Source organism: Pavona decussata, unplaced genomic scaffold (genome assembly GCF_977016875.1).
Source record: "Pavona decussata unplaced genomic scaffold, jaPavDecu1.1 SCAFFOLD_602, whole genome shotgun sequence".
NCBI classification, from domain to species: Eukaryota; Metazoa; Cnidaria; class Anthozoa; order Scleractinia; family Agariciidae; genus Pavona; species Pavona decussata.
The window spans coordinates 4215664-4237491 of record NW_028145860.1 but is presented as its reverse complement, the minus strand read 5'-3'; the positions used below and the strand labels follow the sequence as shown (position 1 = coordinate 4237491).

General features: G+C 41.4%; 3 protein-coding genes across 4 annotated transcripts in view; all 3 read left to right on the top strand.

Annotated features, from left to right (window-relative positions):
- The window catches only part of LOC146449499 (uncharacterized), a 103016-nt gene extending 87898 nt beyond the window's left edge, over window positions 1-15118 (top strand). The window contains exon 7 of the transcript XR_014860687.1: window positions 14966-15118. The gene's annotated coding sequence lies outside the window, so the exon portion shown is untranslated. The remainder of the gene's footprint in view (window positions 1-14965) is intronic.
- Window positions 1-21828, top strand: part of LOC146449497 (uncharacterized) — a 124477-nt gene that overhangs the window by 28317 nt on the left and 74332 nt on the right. The window lies entirely within an intron of this gene.
- The window catches only part of LOC146449498 (uncharacterized), a 119789-nt gene that overhangs the window by 67532 nt on the left and 30429 nt on the right, over window positions 1-21828 (top strand). The window contains exons 7-11 of one of the 2 annotated variants that reach the window (XM_085101835.1): window positions 2946-5305; window positions 6225-6270; window positions 6985-7227; window positions 7587-7664; window positions 8765-9301. In XM_085101835.1, coding sequence (XP_084957961.1) covers window positions 2946-5305; window positions 6225-6270; window positions 6985-7227; window positions 7587-7664; window positions 8765-8958 — 2921 coding nt within the window. In that variant the 3' untranslated portion in view covers window positions 8959-9301. Of the gene's footprint in view, window positions 1-2945; window positions 5306-6224; window positions 6271-6984; window positions 7228-7586; window positions 7665-8764; window positions 9302-11318; window positions 11514-21828 lie in introns of those variants that run through there. The other variant, XM_085101834.1, reaches the window with a different exon arrangement.

Sequence of the window (21828 nt, the reverse complement as noted above, 5' to 3'; positions counted from 1 at the left end):
AATATTTGGGAGGTGATAGTTTTTCTAGAAGGATTGGTAAAATTAAGAGAAATAAGAAATATTAAAGATTTAGTGAAGTTTTAAAATTAGAATTTGTAGTTAATAATTAATAGACGGACACCAAGTTAGTCCACTAGCAACCTGGGGTACTCTTACGTGGGTATCAACTGTCTGTTAGTGTTCCAAAAATCATTTTCCTTCCTCTATCTCTTCTTAAAACCTCTTCAAATTTCATTCAAATTTAGGTGTATTCCCCCCTTAAGCGGACAACTTGATATAATGAACTAAGGTTTCAGTCAGGTCTCAACAATAAAGAATCGGTCGTAACCGACCATCTACAGTTATCCAGTTTAAATCACTTACATCTTGAAATAGGACTACGAAGATTCTCTATTTTTCCACGTGAGCGAGCGCGCATACTACCTCCCACGTAAAGAAGCAAAATGCGTCCTGGCGGGGAGCAATTTTCACGTGCGCGATTTTCGCTACCTTCCGCGCATCGCGTCTCCTCGCGGGGAGCAATTTTTACGCGCGCGTGGCTCGCACGCGTTGCTATCCCTTCGGAAAACAAGAAGCTGTTTCCAGCTTATACTCAGGCCATATTTGACGGTGTGGTGCGTAAAGCCTACAATCTGTTAACAGTGATAACCTCCAGCATCGCCAATTCCCCCAAATAGATAGCCTGCGAGCAAGCTCTCTTGGGGGTGCGGGAAGGATCCTCTTTCCCCCTCCCGCCCCCCACCCCCAAGAGAGCTTGCTCGCAGGCTACCAAATAGATAGATACAGAGATATAGTGAGGCAATAAGTAACCACCAGATAGAACTGCACTTCTTGCAGTCAGAATGAAATACAGGGGAAAACGACATTTGTCATACGAATGCTTTTTATAATCCCCGGGCTTTAATCCTTACGTCTTCATCTTTCGTTTAGAGACAGAAACCATTTGTACGGTCCTAATATGTATGTGACGCCGGGTCAATGACAGATCGTAATTTTCGGTATGATCTAGACCCGGAGGGGGGGGGGGGTACTCCCTTATGTGACCTTAACGGAGACGTGCGGCCCGATGGGGTATGGTTTTCAGGGTGTTTTGTCTTGAACGGGGTATCTATTTCATCACTTTCTGTCTTAAGCAGGGTATCCCTACATGACCTAATGGCTTAAACAGATTGCTAGTGTATTCTTATTTCATTCTAGTCTTAAACAGGGTGTGATTTTGGGTTAAATGTCTTAGAAAGGGCCTGAAAATTTTGAATTCTGTCTTAAACGGGATAGGGAAATCGGAGAATTGTGTCTTAAACAGGCCGCACCTCCCTACCCAAGCATCTGTTGAGTACCCCCCCCCCCCCCCCCGGATCTAGAGTAACGTTACGCATCACGCGTACGTTTATATCCTTGTACGTTTTTCAATGTTTCGCTATTTATATTTTTAAGTGAAATTCAGGGGAAAGCATTCGTTATTCGCCTTTCAGTTGAAGACAGAAACCGTTTCTACATTGATTGTTTTTCTATAGTAAACGTGAGACATCTTTATCTATCTTGGCCCGCGAGGTCATAGACTGATTTAGTAGCCAAATTTTCGGTTAAACAAAACTAACCTTGAGGCACTCAGGTTAACCTAAAAAGCACTCCGGTTAGCTTAAAGAGCACTCCAGTTAGCCTAAATAGCACTTAGGTTAGCTTAAATAGCTCCCCGGTTAGCTTAACGGTTAGCAGTTTATGTTGGGGTTGTTCATGCCTCGCATGAATCGCATGTTTTGTTTATGCCTCGCACGTCTGGCTGGCATATTGTAAATACTCCTCACGGCCCGAAAACAAAGAACGCGACCGAGAATTTAAAGAATTTGATAACACGACAGAAAACGTAACTCGTACCAGCTGAGTACAGAAAACGAGACCGAGAACAATAACTCGTGGCCCGAAGTCTTATCTCTCGGCCCATCGCGATCCCCAAAAGAAAAAAGAATTTGATAATGCTACCGAAACCTTAACTCCGTCTGCCTTACGGCCCGAGTAATAAATAAAGATCACTTAGTGTCACTGCAGGGCCAAATTTCACCAGTGATTTTCTGTCAACAAGCAAACTATTGCCAACATGGGCGTGTTTAAAATCTGTATGTGTTTCTATACAGTTCTCATTATTCACTTTAATGAGCACTTCTCTGTATTTCCATGTATAAAGAAAAAAAACAGGTTAGGTTGAAAGCTGTGTTGCGAATCAGTGGGTTTGATGATTATATTTGAGATGACATTATAAAGCAGTAATTGTTTAGTTTTCATAGTTTTCCTTAGCACTGCTAATAAATTTTGATTTTTGAAGTTTTAAAAAGCTTTATTGTCGTGTCAATTTAAGTTAAGTTAATGACAATCCTACTGTTCCCAGTGTAGCCGTAGTTTGGCTTGGTTATTTGTTTACTTACGTTACTGATTGTGGGTCACGTGATGGCCACCAATTCTTACACCTGTAGTACAGGGTTGTGATCAAGGGCGACCTGCACCATTTTCGATGTCTTACATGGTTGGTCGAGAGGACAAAAGAACGAACAACAGAACAATGCTCCCAATCTTAAAAAACAATGCAGCTGCAGGTTATCAGGGTCCAGTGAAAATAGAGCTTTTGGAGGGTGCAGGTCTACTGTGTGATCATGAATGTTTGCAAATTATAGACCCTTTCGTTTAATGTTCCGCTGAATCTCAGTTTCGTTGACAAAACATCAACATTCATACTTGATCCATGGCGTAGACCAGCTCAACCTGTTTCCGCAGCTTGGGATCAGTCAACATAAAATGTAATACAATAACACACTTTTTTATGTTTTTATGTTTTTGTTTTTTGTTCTTGTTGTTGTTGTTCTTGTTTTTTTTTTTTTGTTTTTTTTTTTTTTTGTAGTTTCTGAATTATTTTTCTTTTTTACCCTTCTGTCTCTCAATATTTTTCTTTGCAGTGGCTCCTCCAGAGATCAATTTGCGTGGCCGTTTGGCCTTGGAAGCCTACAACAAAGCCCTTAATGAAGGAAAGACTTGTGTGAAGAGGATTCCCGTTATGTTGATTAGACAGGATCGCTCTGGAAAAACCAGCCTAAAGAAATCACTGAGGGGGAATCCCTTCAACCCAGACGAAGACAGCACTGTGGGGGTAGATGCTGATCCCTCGTACTTCCAAGTAACCACTGAGGTCTGGAAGGCGGGAGAGAAGGACCAAGCGTCAAATTCTGAAGACACAATTTCTTATGAGCTTCATGCGGCTCGATTGGTCGTCGAACATTTGAAGGAGGACGAATGCATTCTTGATGAAAGGGCCGCCGAGTCTGTGCAGTCTGAAAACATTCCCCTGGTTGACACAATTGCTCCAAGTGTGAATGTTAGCAGTGAGTTTAGTGAGGCCTCTTCAGACGAGTCTGGTGCAAGTAGTCATGTCTTAGCTGAATTTCCTTCAGATGTCAAAGAAGCTGTGCTAAATGAGACGTCAGAAAATGCCACAGAATCTGTTCAGTTGTCCAGAGTTTCAGATTCCGACACCGTTGCTCATCCTACACAGAAGAACGAAAACGTCCATCCTCTCGCGTCAGCAAAGATACCAGATGAGATAGAAACCCTGATTAAAAAGTTACTGCAGGAAGTCGACCAAGTGAAAGAAGAATATGTTTATTCCGTTCTGTGGGATTTTGGCGGACAATCAGTGTACTATGTAACGCACCCGCTATTTCTTACCTCAAGAGCAATGTATTTGTTGGTTTACGACCTCAGCCGAGATCCTCACGAAAGAGCCAAACCTGGTATGAAGCAGGGGATTTTCACGCAAATTGAAGACAGCTTTGACACGAAAACTAACCTAGAGTATCTAGATTTTTGGATGAGTTCCATTGCTGCTCTAGCCAGTCAAGATGAGAACCACCCTGTGCATTCAAGATCAAAATCTAAGGTGCTTCCAGAGAAACTTCCTCCTGTGTTCCTAGTCTGTACGCATGCGGATAAACCTTTTGGTGGAGTGGATCCTTTTGTACTAGCTCGTGAGGTTTATGGTTCTTTACAAACCAAAGCGTACAAAACGCAGTTGTACGGTGGTGTGTTTGTGGTGGATAACACAAAGTCAGGCCTTGAATCGGAGTGTTCGGAAGTTACACGCCTCCGAGAAACAGTACTTGCTGTTGCTAAGGAGCTACTGCAGATGAAAGAGGTCATTCCAGTCCAGTGGATGAAATATGAGAAGGCGCTCCAAATCACTCGGAAGGAGGGTCATAAGTGGATTTCTGTTGAACGAGCAAGACAAATCGCATCTGAAGTGTGCAAAATTGATGGGGAGCAAGAGTTTGTGACATTGCTAAACTTGTTGCATGATCAGAGAATTTTGATACATTTTGATGACACGCCTGAATTGAAGAAGTTGGTTGTCTTGGACCCTCAGTGGTTGATTGATGTGTTCAAGAAAGTAATTACAGTGAAGCCTTATGACTACCAAGACAAAGAGTTTACAGAACTGTGGAATAAACTTGAGACAACAGGAATCCTGGAAGAAACGCTATTGCGGCATGTTTGGGGTCCTTTGTTAGACCAGCAAGAAACCTCTGAAAGCCTCATTGCAATCATGGAGAAATTCAGCTTGCTGTGTCCTTGGCCTTCATCAGATGCCTCATGCAGCAACCAGTACCTGGTGCCGTCCATGTTGATGTCGCATCCACCGCACGACATCATCAAGTTGGTTACCACAGCACAAATTCCTTCTCTTTTCGTTAAGTTTGAATCTGGGCAAGTTCCTCCAGGTTTGTTTCCTCGATTCATCTTGCAGTTCTTTCAATGGGGCAGAGATGAATTTTGGAGCTCAGATGACCCTCAGTTGTATCGAAATTTTGCCAGGTTTTACACCTCTGGAGACGATGACTGCTCTGTTGTTCTTTTTTGTCATTCCTCGTCCATTGAGGTTGTTGTTCACAGAGGAAATCTCAGTCCTGAATTAGCGGAAGGTCTGAACACCTCTGGCGATGCGTTTGAAGTGTCCTGTGCTCGTGCTGTGCATAGACAGCTGGGTTTAATGCTTGAATGCATGCGCAAGGAGTTCTGTTGGTTGAGGAATACGAGGTATGAACTGTGCGTCATCTGCCCGGTCTGTTGCCAAAGAGGAGTAGTGAAATATTGCCGCACCCACCACAAACAGAGTTGTCAGAGAGACGAGTGCCTGCACTTCTGGTCCGAGTCTGAGTTGCGCAGTGCCAATCATTTCATCATTTGCAGAAGGTTGGCTACTGCATTGAAAAACAAATTTCATGTCAACCAGTTTGCAACTTGGTTTGCATCCCCGGATGAACCGGTAAATAAATACACTTCATTTAAAACTTTTATTGAAAAGTTCGCTGGAATAATATAATTAGTTTTTCTAGGACTTTCCAAAAGCAACTCATTAATGGTACAATATTCACCAGTGAAGTTATTCAAAAGCAAAGAAAAGTTACCTTCAAAACATATAGAATACAAGGTTAAATGATAGTCACAAATCATTTGTCGTTCAAGGCTGATTTTGGCTTATCTTGAAGCTCCGCGTGCATTCGTGTAGTCGCTGGTTTAAGGAACGGTCATGTGGTCAGTGTCGGCTCTCCGGTGAATAGCGCAACATTTTGTAGGTTGAGGAGTCTTGTTATCTCCAGTATTTCCTCAAGGCTGGCAAATTTGCCGTGAAACTATAGTCTTAACAGAATGTTTTCATGGAGATGTTACTGACGCCAGACGATCTGTTGTTCAGTCACTTCAATGAGTTGACGATGATGGAGGGCAGTATAACCGCTAACTTCTATCTCGTGTATATGTGTGTCCTATGTAGTATCCTACGGATGCCACCGGTTAAACTATCCCTTTTGAAACTGAAGAGCCTATAGTAGGTTCAGGGCTGTTGCCTAACAGGAGCCCGTTAGGCTGGGGCACGCAAGAAAATACTCTGGGCTTTTTTTGTAGTAGCACCTAACACTTCACATGTTGAGCTCCCAAGTTTTCAGCTTTTGGCCTTGTGGGCTCCTTGACATTTTTGAGTTAGGCAACGGTGTTGAGGTTGCACTCAGACTTTAACCCTGTAGGCTGCTGATCTCAAACTAACGTGTAATTACAGATTCTTTTACTTATTGTCGGTCATTTTGTCTCAATAGAATTACCCAAGGATGCTTTGATAGTTGTGGAAGACTACTTTTCTACGTAACAAAAACAACTCTTTATTTTCTTGTCTTGGTTATTTATCACAGATTGCAAAGGATGAGCGAGATGGAAGACTTTTACCTTCAAGTGAAGGTAACATTTCTGTTTCTTTAGTATTTCCTCTCAAATTGATCGACAGATCAATCCAATTATTTTTGTAAAAATTCGTCAGATGGGCGTTTCGCACTGGAGAAATCACATTTATCTGACATTTAGGTACCACATGGGCATAGTTGGCCGCGTTCTGAGCAATTGAAATATGATTTGTCAACTTGACAGGAGTAGTTCAAGGTTTCCTTCTCTGCGAAGTCCTTGACTGTTTGGTTTGTTTTTTTGTTTGTTTGTTTACTTTTTACAAATTGACCTAAAATAGTGTGACTCCTTATCTACCTATTGTTATTTATTTCGCCATCACGCTGTGTTATTCCCTCTAAATTTTTCTTCTGAGGTAAACCATGTTTTCCATACATGGCCATGCATGCATGTGTTTTACTGGGCCCGGTTGTTCGAAAGCCGATTAACGCTAATCCACGATTAGAAGTTAACCGAGGTTTTCAGCTCGCTCTTTAAAAATTTTAAGCCAATGGTAAAGTAAAGTTAAAGTCAAAACTGAGAGACAGAAATCTTTTTGAAAAATCTTTATCGTTCAGTAACTAAACTCGGATCAAAATTCTCGTTAATCCAGGATTACCTTAATCGGGCCTTGAACAACTGGGCCCAGTATGTTATGTTATGCCAGGGCAAAACGTTATACAGTACAAACAAGGCGACCTCAAGCAAAAGGTGTCTTCATCGTCTATTTTACAGCAAATGAAGACAAATCCTTGAGTCTGCCCGACAAGGTGTTGGAGTCGCTGTTTTCGCCGTCGTGTGATCCAAAAGAGGTCGTTCGTCACCTGGAACAGAGTCTGCTGTTGAACCAAGCCTCCTTGGAGCATCCGGAGCCTGGGACAAAGAGATTGATCCGTTGTCTGGCAATGAAGGCAAAGCGTTCAAACAGGCTTGATGTGGTCAAACACTTGAGGGAAATTACACCAGCTGGGTCTACTGGTAAGCTTGGAATTACTTGGAATTACTTAATACATTCTTGTATGCACATTTTACCTGTCTAGGTTATTCTAGGTTATTACACTGGATTATTTGCATTAATCTGGAAACGAAATCGTAGAAAGAAAGACGGTGCCGTGTATTCTTTACTACGGTAATGCATGAGGTCAAGTTATAAGTTAAAACTAAAAAAGTGTGATAAACGCTCACTGTTCACACGTAGCCCTTGTCTGCCCGCTGGACTGTAGATGATCAGTCTCCAGGCTTGCTTGTTTCCTTGTTTTAATATTTCCCCTTCAGAATACTACGCCTCTCATTGCGGTTTCGTGTCTCTGATCTAACCACACACTTTTTCCTTCCAGGTCCTTTGCTTCCTGGGAACCTAGATATTCGGAATATCCCTGTTCGCCAGATGAGAGAACTTACAATTGACTTGAGCAGTAAGTGTTCCAGTGTAGATCGTATTGACTTTCACAACACATTATTTGGAACAACCGCCGTGTACTGTTAGAAGGAAAAAATTATTTACGTCAACCTGACAGTCTGCATGAAACACTTGTTGAAAGAAAGTTATATATTCTTTCTTTCCAAAAAAATTTAAAGGTAAAAAATCGCATTGATATGCCATTTACACTTTACTTCGGTTTAATTAGCGCTATCCTACTAACATGGAAAACAGTCATGTGTACTCCTCCCACGCACTACTCTGTCATTATCCTTCTACCCCGGCCCAACTAACGAAAACAGGAACATAGGAAACTATGGATTTACTAAAGAAAACATCTTTAAAGTTTATACACTGCCTTATTCAATAACGAAAGACACAACACTCTGATTTTCAGTTTAACCGTTTAAGCCACGATAGTGCCATATGGCACAAGATGCAATTACATGCTCAATATTCAGTCATTTTGCGTGAAATTTGCACAACTAAAAGATCTTGGAAAGATCTGCACATGGAAGGCATAATATCAAGCCCCCCTCCTATACAAGACTTGATTTACCACCCCTGCAACTTTTGGAACTTTTTATCTTTGTACTTTTTAGGCCAAGTTAATATCTGACAACAACCAATGCACTGAGAGCTGCAAATTAAGCTATAGTTTAGGGATATACCTAATCGGTACAAGGAACAGGAAAATTTTAAACGTTTTTATTTTTTCATTTTGGGCACTTGTCAATTCAATCTGTGATCTCCTCTATTTCTTTTGGTGTGATTTATAGCTTACCCCAGAAAATACATTTCAAATGATATATCACATGTGGTCTCCTCGTTCACAGTTACCGATTTAGAAAAATTTGGCATTTCCCTCGGGGTTTAAAGGGTTAAAGTAGTCCACCATATTTTTCCAACGAAAGCCTTCCTGGCGTTTTTGGCATTGTTCTGTAAAGCAAGACGATTAACGACTTTACATTTACAAGAGCAAAGTTCAAAAAGATTTTTGTTTCGTCCTATTCAATGTACATGTAAATTTCATGTAGTTTGCACACGGGGTTTGTGAGCATTATGCAAATGAGTGCGTGCCCGTTTGTGTTGCAGGCGGAGAAGAGTGGAAATATGTCGCTGAGAGACTGGGCCTGACCCCAAAAGAGATACGTTACCTTGACAAGCGGACTTTGAACCCAAGTGACGCTGCATTGGCTTTCATAAGTCAGCGGTGCTACATTAATGTGGACAATTTGTACGATGTGCTGAACGACTGTCAGCTACCTGTGATGGCCGACCTTTTGTGAAAGGGGTCCTCTCCTGTATGAAAGTTTCTTCGCGATCAGTAATGCATTCAAATATCAATCTCTCGAGGTAATCCGCTCAAGAGAATTCATCCTAGATTGCATCTTCATTTGGTAAATGAAGATCTCGCTCGTGCAAACCCTTATCTAAACTTCTGCGTTATTATGTCAAAGTTAAGTTGTTTTTTTTTCTTTTCCGTTTTTCCAGCATGTTTTATAATTTATTGTAATTTTTATTTTCCATTATGTTCTCGTACTCGTCTTGTCTCGCCTCGACTAGCTTTATGGCTATTTGCGGGACAAGCAACTTTTTTCTGAATTTAAAAAAATAAATTGTTGTTTTTGTTGTTTTTGTAAAAAGTATTCAATTTTTCACCAGGAAAGCTCGAGCGAAACAGGAAGCTTAGAGAAACAGACTGAATGTCCAACGACTAAAACAAATAAGCAAATATAGGTTATGGGTCAGTTATTAAAATATAGTTTAGACGGTGTTTATCAAAACCGCGTTCTAAGCCGTTTTCAATTTTGCCACCAATCATATCTAAACATTGGCTGCTGCTGACGGTACCAAGAAGGCTTGCATCCCAGACTAGAAAACTATTTATCTACTTAAAATAAACCACTTATAAACAGATTTGGAGGCCCACTGATTGTCTTAAGCCGGGACCTAAGTTAAACTTGTTTAAAGAAGAAGCTGTTTCCAGCTTATACTCGGGCCATATTTGACTGTGTGGTGCGTAAATTATAAAGCCTACAATCTTTTAACAGTGATAACCTCCAGCATCGCCAATTCCCCCAAATAGATAGCCTGCGAGCAAACCCTCTTGGGGGTGGATCCTCTTTCCTCCTCCCGGCCCCCACCCCCAAGAGAGCTTGCTCGCAGGCTACCAAATAGATAGATACAGAGATATAGTGAGGCAATAAGTAACCACCAGATAGAATTGCATTTCTTGCAGTCAGAATGAAATACAGGGGAAAACGACATTTGCCATACGAATGCTTTTTATAATCCCCGGGCTTTTATTTCTTACGTTTTCACCTTTCGTTTAGAGACAGAAACCATTTGTACGGTCCTAATATGTACGTGACGCCGGGTCAATGACGGATCGTAATTTTTGGTATGATCTAGACCCGGGGGGGTACTCCCTTATGTAACCTTAACAGGGACATGCGGCCCGATAGGGTATGGTGTTCAGGGTGTTTTGTCTTGAACGGGGTATCCATTTCATCGCTTTCTGTCTTAAACAGGGTATCCCTACATGACCTAATGGCTTAAACAGATTGTGATTGCCAATGCATTAAAATACAGTAAGAAACTAGTGTATTCTTATTTCATTCTAGTCTTAAACAGGGTGTGATTTTGGGTTAAATGTCTCAGAAAGGGCCTGAAAATTTTCAATTCGGTCTTAAACGGGATAGGGAAATCGGAGAATTGTGTCTTAAACAGGGTCAGGGTTTGAACGCCCGGGCTGCACCCCCCTACCCAAGCATCTGTTGAGTACCCCCCCCCCCCCCCCCGATCTAGAGTAACGTTACGCATCACGCGTACGTTAATACCCTTGTACGTTTATATTTTTAATTGAAATTCAGGGGAAAGCATTTGTTATTCACCTTTCATTTGAAGACAAAAACCGTTTCTACATTGATTGTTTTTCTATAGTAAACGTGAGACATCTTTATCTATCTTGGCCCGCGAGGTCATAGACTGATTTAGTTGCCAAATTTTCGGTTAAACAAAACTAACCTTGAGGCACTCAGGTTAGCCTAAAAAACACTCCACTTAGCCTAAATAGCACTTAGGTTAGCTTAAATAGCTCCCCGGTTAGCTTAACGGTTAGCACTGAGTTTATGTTGGGGTTGTTCATGCCTCGCATGCATCGCATCTTTTGTTCATGCCTCGCACGTCTGGCTCGCATATTGTCAACACTCCTCACGGCCCGAAAACAAAGAACGCGACCGAGAATTTAAAGAATTTGATAACACGACAGAAAACGTAACTCGTACCAGCCGAGTACAAAAAACGAGACCGAGAACAATAACTCGTGGCCCGAAGTCTTATCTTTCGGCCCATCGCGACCCCAAAAAGAAAAAAGAATTTGATAATGCTACCGAAACCTTCACTCGGTCCGCCTTACGGCCCGAGTAATAAGGGGCTGCCTGTAGTCTAATCTTCTAACTGCCTTGTTTAACATTTAGAATCACTGATGCCTTGACTCATCTCCCGTAATTTTTTAATGAAATCACGTTGAAGTTTTGTTTTTGTTTACCTTGGCTCAAGTCACTTCAGACCAGGATTTTAAAAAATCGTTGTCTTGTAGAAAAAAAATCGCTTAGCTCTGTAATTCCACCTTCCTGTTTCCTAGCTTCTGTGGATGTTTTTCTCCGCTTTTTACAAAAGGAGTATCAATGGAGCAGCGACAGGGTGAAGGTTGTTGTGAAGAAGCTGTCTAAAGATGACGTCACAAGTGTTAGGCTGCTGGCTACATGCTGGAGAGATGTGCAGGCTCACTTTACCTTTGGAATGAAAAAAGTGGTCGAGAAGGAGCTTAGAAACCGGGGTATGATCGCTTGAGAAAGCCAAGGAGAGGGAAGTGGGGCACAGGTTGCATGAGCATTTCAAGGCATAGAACGTCAAAGCTGCCAATTTGTTTTCCCGCCACTTTCTAAGGGCAGTGCCGGAAGCGTAGACAAAAACTAATGTTCACCAATTATTTGTTTAGGAATCCGATCCTGTGAATCTTGTGCTTGAAGTATTCGTATTAAAGATAGCTATAAGATGAACTGAAGTAGCTGCCCGTGTCGCTTGGTGAAGAACTAATTAGCCTTCTTTTTTGAGCAGATTCATTTCTTGCAAACTAAGATAGTTAACAGTGTTTTTGAGGTATGGTCTTTGCCGACAATTCGTATAAAAAGCGGAAATATAAAGCATTCTGAATAACAGAGAATCGAAGGCACGTGATATTGAATATAGGAGAAGAGACGCTTTCACATAACTTACGTTTGCACGTGTTTCAAATAGAAAACTCTCAGCGTTTATGTTTTGCCTTTGCGTAATTCCTCGCGGGGCTTAATTTTCGCAATCCAACAACGAATCGCGTGATGGCAAAATAATATATCCGACGCAAAATTAAATATGAGACTTTTAATAGCCTTACCTAGCATTTATAAGAATAATCATGCTTATTGTATTTAGTCTCAGTGCTCTTGGGCAGAATATAAGTGTTTAGGCCTGAGAGTAAGCATCATTTAGCCAGGGAGTTAAGATTTTACAAGGTGTGCAAACCGGTGAAAAATGTAAAGCGGGATGATTAAAGTACTTCTTCCAATTGACGCTAAACCTGCAATCAGGCTCCATTTTCGTTTCACTAACATTTCCGCGGGAAAAAAGGTCAACTACCAGTCTTCTCTGAATTGTTTACTACCACTTTTTGCTTGAGTGACAGTTATCTAATTAGCTAATCAAAATGACTAATGTTGCGCGAACAAGCGAGTTCTCACGTGACCAAGTATTGGGGAAATAGTGGGCGCCATCTTGTGATTTTTTTCATTTGCATCTTTTTTAGTTGTTGGAGAAAATTGTTAGCTCTGGCCTCTGAGTAAACGGTCAGAACAAATTTTTTTGTTTATGAGTCTCGAGAAAGGTATTATCATTGAATGTGAATATATGAAACATATATTTTGAACTGCGGATAAAACATCAAATAGAAGAAAGATCCTCGCAATTAGTACGCAACTTAAGCAGTTGCGAAAAGAAAGCCTGAAAAAATTCAAGCTTGAACGGAAATCGAACCCATGACCTCTGCAATGCCGGTGCAGTGCTCTATTAATTGAACTATCAAGCCAACTGGAAGCGGTCATATTGTTGCGACCTGCGCTGTGTTTCCTGTTTGATGCATAGTCCTGACATTCGAAACGCTGTTACTGCTCTTGAGAACTTCGGGCTCAGGGGCCGGTTGCATACGGTATCGTACGATATGTGGGCCGTTTTCCACCACCATTCTCTGCGTTCCGAAGGATTTTTGTCGAGCACCAGTTTGGATCACCCGGTTGAAGGTGGTTTACTCAGGAAGTAGAACACAAAGAATGGGTTACAAAATCGGAACATGCTTCATGCAACCGGGCTCAGGAAAGGGCTATTCGTGCGCTATACAGTCATTGGTATAAATCCCTGCTGGAGACCATCTCCCTTGACCTGTAATTACTTGTCTCTCTTATCGTCAGTTTCCATAGAAATGTGGTATACTGCGGTGGGCTGCTATCCCCATGAACATAGCCCTGTTAGCCGGAATGACCTGCTTCTGCCTCCCGCGGTGAGGACGACGAAGGGTTGGGCTCTGGGAGGCTGCTTTGTTGAGAGCGGTGTCGGAAAATACTAAATAGTCAACATCTCACTCGAGCTGCCAGTACTGAAATACCATGATGTTCTGCCTCCAACCCGTTCCTCAAAGATGGCGTGATGTAAGAACAAGTTAAATATTGCTTATTATCATGAAGGTCGCAGCTTTAATTTTCATAAATGGCTGTAAAGTACTATTAATGTCACCTCTTTACAGTGTATAAATCAATTCAAACCGCTTCAAATTATTTCAAAAGAGTAAAATTGCCAGCTGAATTGCCAGCTGGAGGTTTCTGAATTCACAAAAAACTTCGGTCCAAACGGTACCACACAGAAGTTGCCCAGCTAAAAGTTTTCCAGGACAAGCTAGCGTTTCCTCGGGTTTTGCTCATGGATCGCAACAACACCACCTTACTCAAAAACCAAGACATCTCTTGACGCAGCCATTTGAAGGAAACACAACTTATGGTTTGCAGGGGCCACTGCCACATCGATCAGGTGTCATCGTATATCATACGTCCAAAGGGGAACCAATTACGTTTAAAAGCAAACTTTACTTTGGCAGAATATCTTACGACCCAGAGGATATTATCACGCATTGGCCTGGGTTTAAAGTCCCAGATTACATTGCTCAAAGTCTCTTGAAAGACTATCATGAAACCCCTGAGGCTGAAGTGGAAATTGTCTCAGACCCGGCAGACGGTAAAGTATTTCGATGGTCCGTTAAACCAAAGGGAAAAGAAAACAGAAAGAACGTCTCTTGTTCAAATGTCGCGTACGTGACGGGTTCATATCGTACGATCGAAATGATGTCAATTATTGTTCAGATCCAGAGTGGAGAATGCCTCCATACATTGCTGATAGTTTGAAACGGGATAAATCTAGCGGCACGCTTTCTGTTTTTTCTGACGAGGAAAAGAACGTGTTTTACAAAGTAGAGCATGGAATAAAAGATACAGCAACTGAAGTTAAAGGAAAGACAGTTTATTCTTTTTGGAATCCTTTCAAATGGTTTTAGACATACATAATAGTTGAAAAAAGAGTAATTATTTCAAAACAAAGAAATAAATAAACTACTGCAAAAGTAGAATAGGGCTTCGGTAGTTAGAGATTCATTGTTCGATTTTCAGCTTTTTATTGTTTATGATTTATGAGCTTACCTAGGTGAGGTTTCTGGCTGTAATGTTACAGAAGAAGCCCGATTATCTCGAACAGAAACAACTTTCTCTTAAATGCTGTATACAGGAAAATGCTGACTGTTATCATTTCAAAGGTTTATTTTTGTTTAAAGAAGACTTCAGTTTTGCCTCTATTTGTATCCAGATACTTAAGTCGATGTTGGCTGACATCCTTGGTAGGTTTCATGCTTTTAACAGAAAACACAATTCATACATTTTTGGCTATGAATGCCGTGAACTGTTTTGAAGTGTTTTCGTTTTCTTTAAGGTGCTTGGACAAGGTTTTTATGGACGATACCTCGCTTCGTGTACTAAGTGATTTTACTGAGCTGAGACAGATGGATTTGAAAATTAACACCAGTAATTAATTTAACTTCTAGGTAAGGCGATAAACAAAAACCCCGAAGAAGCATTTATCAAAGTTGTAGACATTAATGTCACTCTCGACTTTGTTATCAATGACAAGCACTTGTCAGAAACTGTTAGAATAGGTAAGTATTTCAATCTTGTTTTGAATGTGTAAAATATAATTACTTTTTCTTAGTGCCAGAGGCAAGTTATTCCATAAGAAGAAAGGGACGTTAAGATACATACCACGTAATCTATAAGACAGACACCACAATGGCGAATTCGTCTTTTCCGTTTTTAATCTAAAGGCTGGTTTCCATATGATCGTGGATCGTAGATCGCGGATCGCAATAAGGTCTGCGATCGTCTGCAATCATATGGAAACATACTTCTGCGATCGTCTGCGATCCTGCGATCGTGATCGCCGCAGACGATCGCAGAAGATAGAACCATGTTCTATCTCCTGCGATCGTTTGCGATCCCCTGTGATCAATTGCGATTGTGCGATCATATAGAAACCAAAGTTTTGCGATCCGCGATCGACTCCGCGATCGACGGAAACGCATCCCATAATATTTCGGGTTCTCTCCCACGATTCAACGCTCGTGTGTTCGATTGTAGGAACGGTCTACGTAAAGGAGGATATTACTATCTTCCCGGCATGCACCGCGTAGCAACTATATTATCAAACGGCTGACCCCACTTGAATTTCATTTTTCAATGGGCGCCGTCGAGATAGTAACGCGGCAACTCGAGGTTTTCGAGAAATCGAGTGTTATTTACTTGAATTGTGTGGATTTAACAGTCGATATCAGGCAGTCTTCGGAAATGCTGCATTTATAGAGTATAAGATGCTTCTCGGGTTGACAAGCCACGAACAATACGCAAAGTATTGCCGTTTTGAAGAATGTCTCTCTCTGAAAAATATTCCTTTCCCTTATTTGAATGTAAATGAAATAAATAAAGATAAATTACTCACCATGGATCATTTGTGATACAAAGAAATCCAGCTCAAACTTGGCCTCAAACACGCGCATTCCTCTCACTGACCGGAAGCCATTTTACCGAAATTGGCGCAACACAAGGTACGATGGGAAGATAGTAATATCCTCCTTTGGTCTACGTAGCAACACTCATTTCGTTGTCATTTCGAGGAATTTATGGAGGAAGTTGATCGTTATGAATGTGTTTACCATTGCAGAAACAAAGATTTTAAAGACAAGAACAAAAAGGCCAACTGTTGGGACAAAATCGGGCAGAAGTTTAATTAATCGGCCGGGGAAGCGGAGGCCAAATTTCGCAACATAAGAACTGCGTACGGTCGTTATCGAATCCAAAACCGATTTTTTTTTTTTTCCCACAGTTTTGGAGCTCACGACGATTCGCTTCATGACAATTACAGAAGAAGTAAATTTGCTTGCGGCAAAACTTCCGCTCTTCCATGTTCGCGATGTTGTTTGCTTTTCAGCCTACACGCGCGTGTATATTTGACATTTCCGCTGACCAAAACGTATGGCCACGGTCGGCTCTGCAACACTCATTGCGATTACATGGAAACAGCCTTTTTTGCGATCGTCTGCGATTGTTTGCGATCTACGATCGCCTGCGATCATCTGCAATCATATCGAAACCAGCCTAAGTATTACAAACCGGATTAAATTGTTAAAGGGACGCAGTATACCGTAATGATTCTATTTGGCGCTCTCTTTCCAATAGATGTCTTCATTTATATAAACGTGCCCTATTAGGAAACTTTGTACAAATAAGTGCCCATTAGTGTCAGTGCCCCTATAGGCTTTGTGTGGACGCTTAATAAAATGAGAAAATATTTGTTTTCTTCATGAAGTAACTTATTATGAGGCTTAGTTTTGCAGGGGAAATTGCATCTAAGCTGAACGTACGCCCAGTTGGCATCATACTGAACGCGTGTCAGACAGGTTCCTTCCCCCACTGGTCAGTCAGAAATGAGTTTGGTTTAAAGACTTGTTTTGCGATAAATTCACAGTTGTAGTTGTATTGGCAAGTCTCATCTTGTCTTACAGATAACTCGTTCGATTTTTCTTAATTATTGGTCACCGATTAAATACACAATAAAAAGTGCATAAAAGAAGTGAAGGTGAAGTTGTACAAAGCATACAGTGCAATACAAAAAGAAGGACCTGTTGCATTATCCATTTATCCATGATAAATAAGAAAGGCTACGTTACAGAATTTTTTTTGTTCCTGCATTCTTCGTCGAGTAGAACATGTAGAGCTTAAGCAGCGACGACGGCAAGGAAAACGTCACCTGGATGTATCACTTTATTTCATTTGTGCTACTTCGCGATTATTTCAACTCGCTTTACTTTTACAAAATGACGAACTATCCCGGAACCAAATTGGTAGGATTGGAGTACAAGTTAAGAGAGAAAATGAAAAATTCACTGCCGTGTGTTCACGTTCTCCACAAATTAAATCTTGAATGTGGTCATTTCACGTTGTTGTTTTGCAGAGGACGACAAACAAATGTACCAAAATGTAAAACGCACGTGCAGAGCGATTGTATTTGCTCATTAAACCTACCTAGCTTACCTTCGTCTTTCTCCTTCGAAGGTGTTACTAGTACCAAATTATTGGGTCACAAATTCGCCTTCAAAAAACCTAGTAAATAACCGGTTGAAAATAGAGAGCCTTTCATTACAACATAATGATTTCAACGGTGAAGCCTATCGCTCATTTCCCAGTAAAATAAACTTATGCTTACCTTCAAATTGCTCGTCGAAAAGGCGCTTCCTAGAGGATAAACCCGTACTGTATGGTTCATTTGTTTCCTTTTCAAAAATAATATGAATTAACTACTCTTATACACTCGAAAGAGGCTGATCGACCGAAGCATTTGCGTCGAAAATGAGTTCGAGCTTACCACTTCTACCGATTTTTCCGCCATGCGAACCGCTCAACGTGAAATTTCGCGCCACGAAAATGTCTCAATTTTTGATTTTTGTCCAGGCCTCGATTTTTCGCTCGGACCACGTGACCCGAAACGGATTGACGGAGATGAAAAACAGACAGAGGCCTAGGAACTAGGCAATAATAAGTCCATGTTAGGAAATACAAACACACGGACACCGAAAATTTCAAAACTCGGGAGTACGAATGGTCAAAACTGATCAGCCGGTTTGCCTATAGGAAAACGTGTAGAAGCGTTGTTGTCCTAAGTGTATTTTAACCGTACATATCCTCGGACAGCCATGGACTGCTGTTTCGTCCAGTTCTCTATTAACTCCCTCTCCTCCACCCCCCTACACACACACTTGCACACCCGGGACGCACATTTCTAATATCGCCTCCTTCCCCCCCCCCCCCCCCCCCCGCCCCCCTCCCTGCTCCTTCTGTAGGTCTGCGCTCTTGATAGGATTCTCAGATCAGTGCGGAGAGAAATGTAGGAGTACTGGTATTTAAACCGAGAGAGGTCACTACTAGGCCGTAAAGCTCGAACCTGTTACATCTTTGTCACGTGTCGTTGTTTAGCAGCCATTTCGTGACAAGTTATTTCTTCGCGTGACTCACCAAGTTTTGTACCCAGAGGCCTTTGTTACTTAGTTTTTTGATCGAGAATGAGAAGCGAGCTTCTCGCTTGCAACTCAAAACGCAATCCAGTTTTGGTTTTTGAAACGACTAGAAGCTTGAGCTATACTCATTTTAGCAGACATATAGCGTAGGCTACATGCTATTCTCTAAAAGAAAACTGGCCTAAAAAGAAAGCGTTGTTGCTCGTTCGAAATTTCTCGGAATAACCTGCTTTCGTTTTTCAGCAGAAGGTGAGTGGTAAACTTGAGGTTTCTGCTCCGCTTGGTATTTCTTTGTGGTGTTTTATCATTAGTTATCAGCTCTCCCGTCCTCAGTGTTTTACAAAGGCTCATAATCACTGAGCAAACACTGTCAGTTCTGCGTTTGAAGGCTTCCATCCGCGCTCCCAAAAAAAAAAAAGGTTTCTTATAAAAGTACTATTTCAAATTATTCATTTCAAGCTTAACGTAGTCATTTTAAAACAACGTAGTTAGATTTCCTGGAGGACACTTTCGAATATTTGCAGTTACGCAGTAACAGCAGGAAAATTTCGTGACCAAATGTTTAGTGGCGTGACTAGTTGTTGTGGTACCCAGAAGCCTCTGGTTTCTTGACTGTTATTCAGTCAGTATTTAGTTGACTAGTTTAGCTCTACAATAGCGAAGAGCCCGGAAGTAGTCCCTCGGACATTTTACCGTCCTATGACTGATATAAAACCAAGACATTTAGAGGATAGAGCCTTCAGACAACTACTGCGCTACCGTCATGAAAGAAAAATCCAGTTAAACACCGCAACTTTTGCTGCAAACTGAAAGCTAGCCTGCCGTAAGTCATGGTAAGTTCGCTGTGGATTTGTGTAGTTTTGTTTTCCCCTTATTTTGTCGCTTTGTATGTACGAAGGTGGGAATTAATTATTGTGCTGCCATTCAACTATGCATACAGGTCAGTTTACTGTGATGAAGTTGCTACTGAAAATGCTGAAACATTCCGCATGAGTGAACGTTTAAATCTATGTTTATGCATTTCTTCGATCTCTAGACGACAGGTGACGCACAAATCATTGGCGCAATTCTCAGGGTTTGCACGGGGACATTTGATCGCCAATCACTTTACTTGTTGAAGCAATCATGAGTTCCGAATCAATGTTTTCTACGGAAAAGGTTGACAGTACATGCACCAAAGTTAATAACGTTCAAAACATGGTCAGGCTACAGATCATAAGCGTATTTGTTGTTCGTATCTTTAAAGCAAAACAAAGACTATATTAGTGATAATCAACTGATTATTGCTTGTGACCAAGCAATACAAATCTATGCCGGAAAGAAAGTTACATTGCATCCTCTTACGTTAGACGAGGATAAAGACGTGGCTTGTGAATGGCTTCATTAACTAAGCTAAGGGCTCATGACATTAGGCTTTATGTTGAAACTACCAACGAATTTCGCGTCACAGCAAATATAATTTCATTCTGGTAGTCATGGCTCGGTAACTGTGTGTCGCTAACTGGGCGTTCATTAGCAAACCAGATAGACTTGACTCCATTTAGACCAGTGATCTGTTATTACTGAGCCTGTTTCAATTTAGCCGTTCCGTGCGGTGTGTAAGTTCACATTAAATCTTTTCGGGAGTTTAGAACCATGGCTCCATGAAACCGATACCTACAATCTCCAGACCGGCAGATGTAATTCAGCAAACTAAGTTAATTCACAAGATTGCAGGGATGCAAGAATGACAATAAAGGATGTTGAATTTTTGATAGGACTTGTCGGAATCGGGAAACACGAAGTTCACTTCCACCAATGACAGTACAGAGGTTCACACGTGAAGGCCCCTTAGAAAGATTTTGAAGTACATGTGTTTTGATGTGTGATTCTGAGTCCTATTGGAAGTGATTTACGCACGAAAAGCAAGAGTGGATCAGGGATCCTCTCTTGCTAGAAGAGATTGTTTTTATTTAATGTCAATAATAAGCCCTTTCATGGAAAAATCGCCGTCATTTTCAACTGGGGCAAACATGGCACAAATTACAATGTTTGTTTGAGAGTCCGGCAATATTTCCGTATGAATTAATTTGTGAAACAGTCAAACGCTGTAAATTGAAGATATCTGGCAAAAGATTTTACTGATGAGACATGCAACGTGAACCGTTTTCCAAATATTTGTCTGTAGAGCCTCGTAAAATATTAAAAAAAAATGCGGTTTTCAAAAGTCCATTAATATTTTGTAAGAGTGTCAAAGAGTATCACTGCAGATCACATGCACTCATTTCCTTCCCTGTTTTTCTGCAGGGCATTCTGGAACGTTAAAACTATGTCGACTAGTAGACCATTACGTATTACATTGCTGGCAAGCGAATGGAAATCGTCGAAAGGTGGTCTGTCAACTCTAAACAGAGAGCTGGCCATACAACTGGCCAAACTCCCCAATGTATTGGTTACCTACTTTGTTCCAAAATGTTCTGAGGAAGATAAGAGAGCAGCTTGCTATCACAATGTAACGATCCTAGAGGCAAAGAAACGGCCTGGCTATGCACCAATTGATTGGCTGGCCTTCCCACCAAAAGATCTCATCATCGATTTTGTCATCGGGCATGGTGTAATACTTGGAAAGCAAGCACAGGTAATAAAGGAATCTCACAATTGCAAATGGATGCAAGTTGTACATACTGCACCTGAACAAATGGCAGTGCATAAAATGTACCCTGGTGCCATCTCCAAAGGTGAAGAAAAACAACTTACTGAAATAGCACTCTGTGAAGAGGCTGATGTCGTTGTAGGAGTTGGACCTAAATTAAAGGAGCAGTATTCCGCATATCTCAGCTGGCGCGGCACAGATGTTTTAGATCTTACACCAGGCATCTTCCCTGAATTCTCTAATTTGAGGCGATCGGCTCGAGATGACAAATCTAAACCGTTTCGCGTTCTGCTCTGTGGGCGCGGTGACTCTGAAGATTTCGCGCTAAAAGGATTGGACATTGCTGCTCAAGCAGTCGATAAACTGAATGACAAAAGCTACGTTCTCCATTTTGTTGGTGCATATGAGCCAGATGAAGTGGCGGAAAAGTTTCAAAATCTTGGTTTAACCCCAGATCAGCTAATTGTTAGAAGTTTTGTGGATCAGCGTGAAGATTTAGCCAGAATACTCTGTGCGATGGATCTTTGTATCGCACCGTCAAGAACTGAAGGCTTCGGCCTAACAGCCCTAGAAGCACTATCTGCTGGTCTACCATTCCTTGTCAGTAAAAACAGTGGATTTGGAGAAGCCTTACAGAAAATCAGACCGCTTGAGTCATCTCTTATTATAGATTCAGAAGATCCTGACCAGTGGGCAGAGGGCATCAAACGTGTTCGGCAGAAGGGTAGCGAAAGAGCAATTGAGGAGTGTCGAGAGCTACGGACTCGCTATGCGGAGAAGTACAGCTGGGAGAAGCAGTGTAAAGATCTTGTGCAGATGATGCTGAAT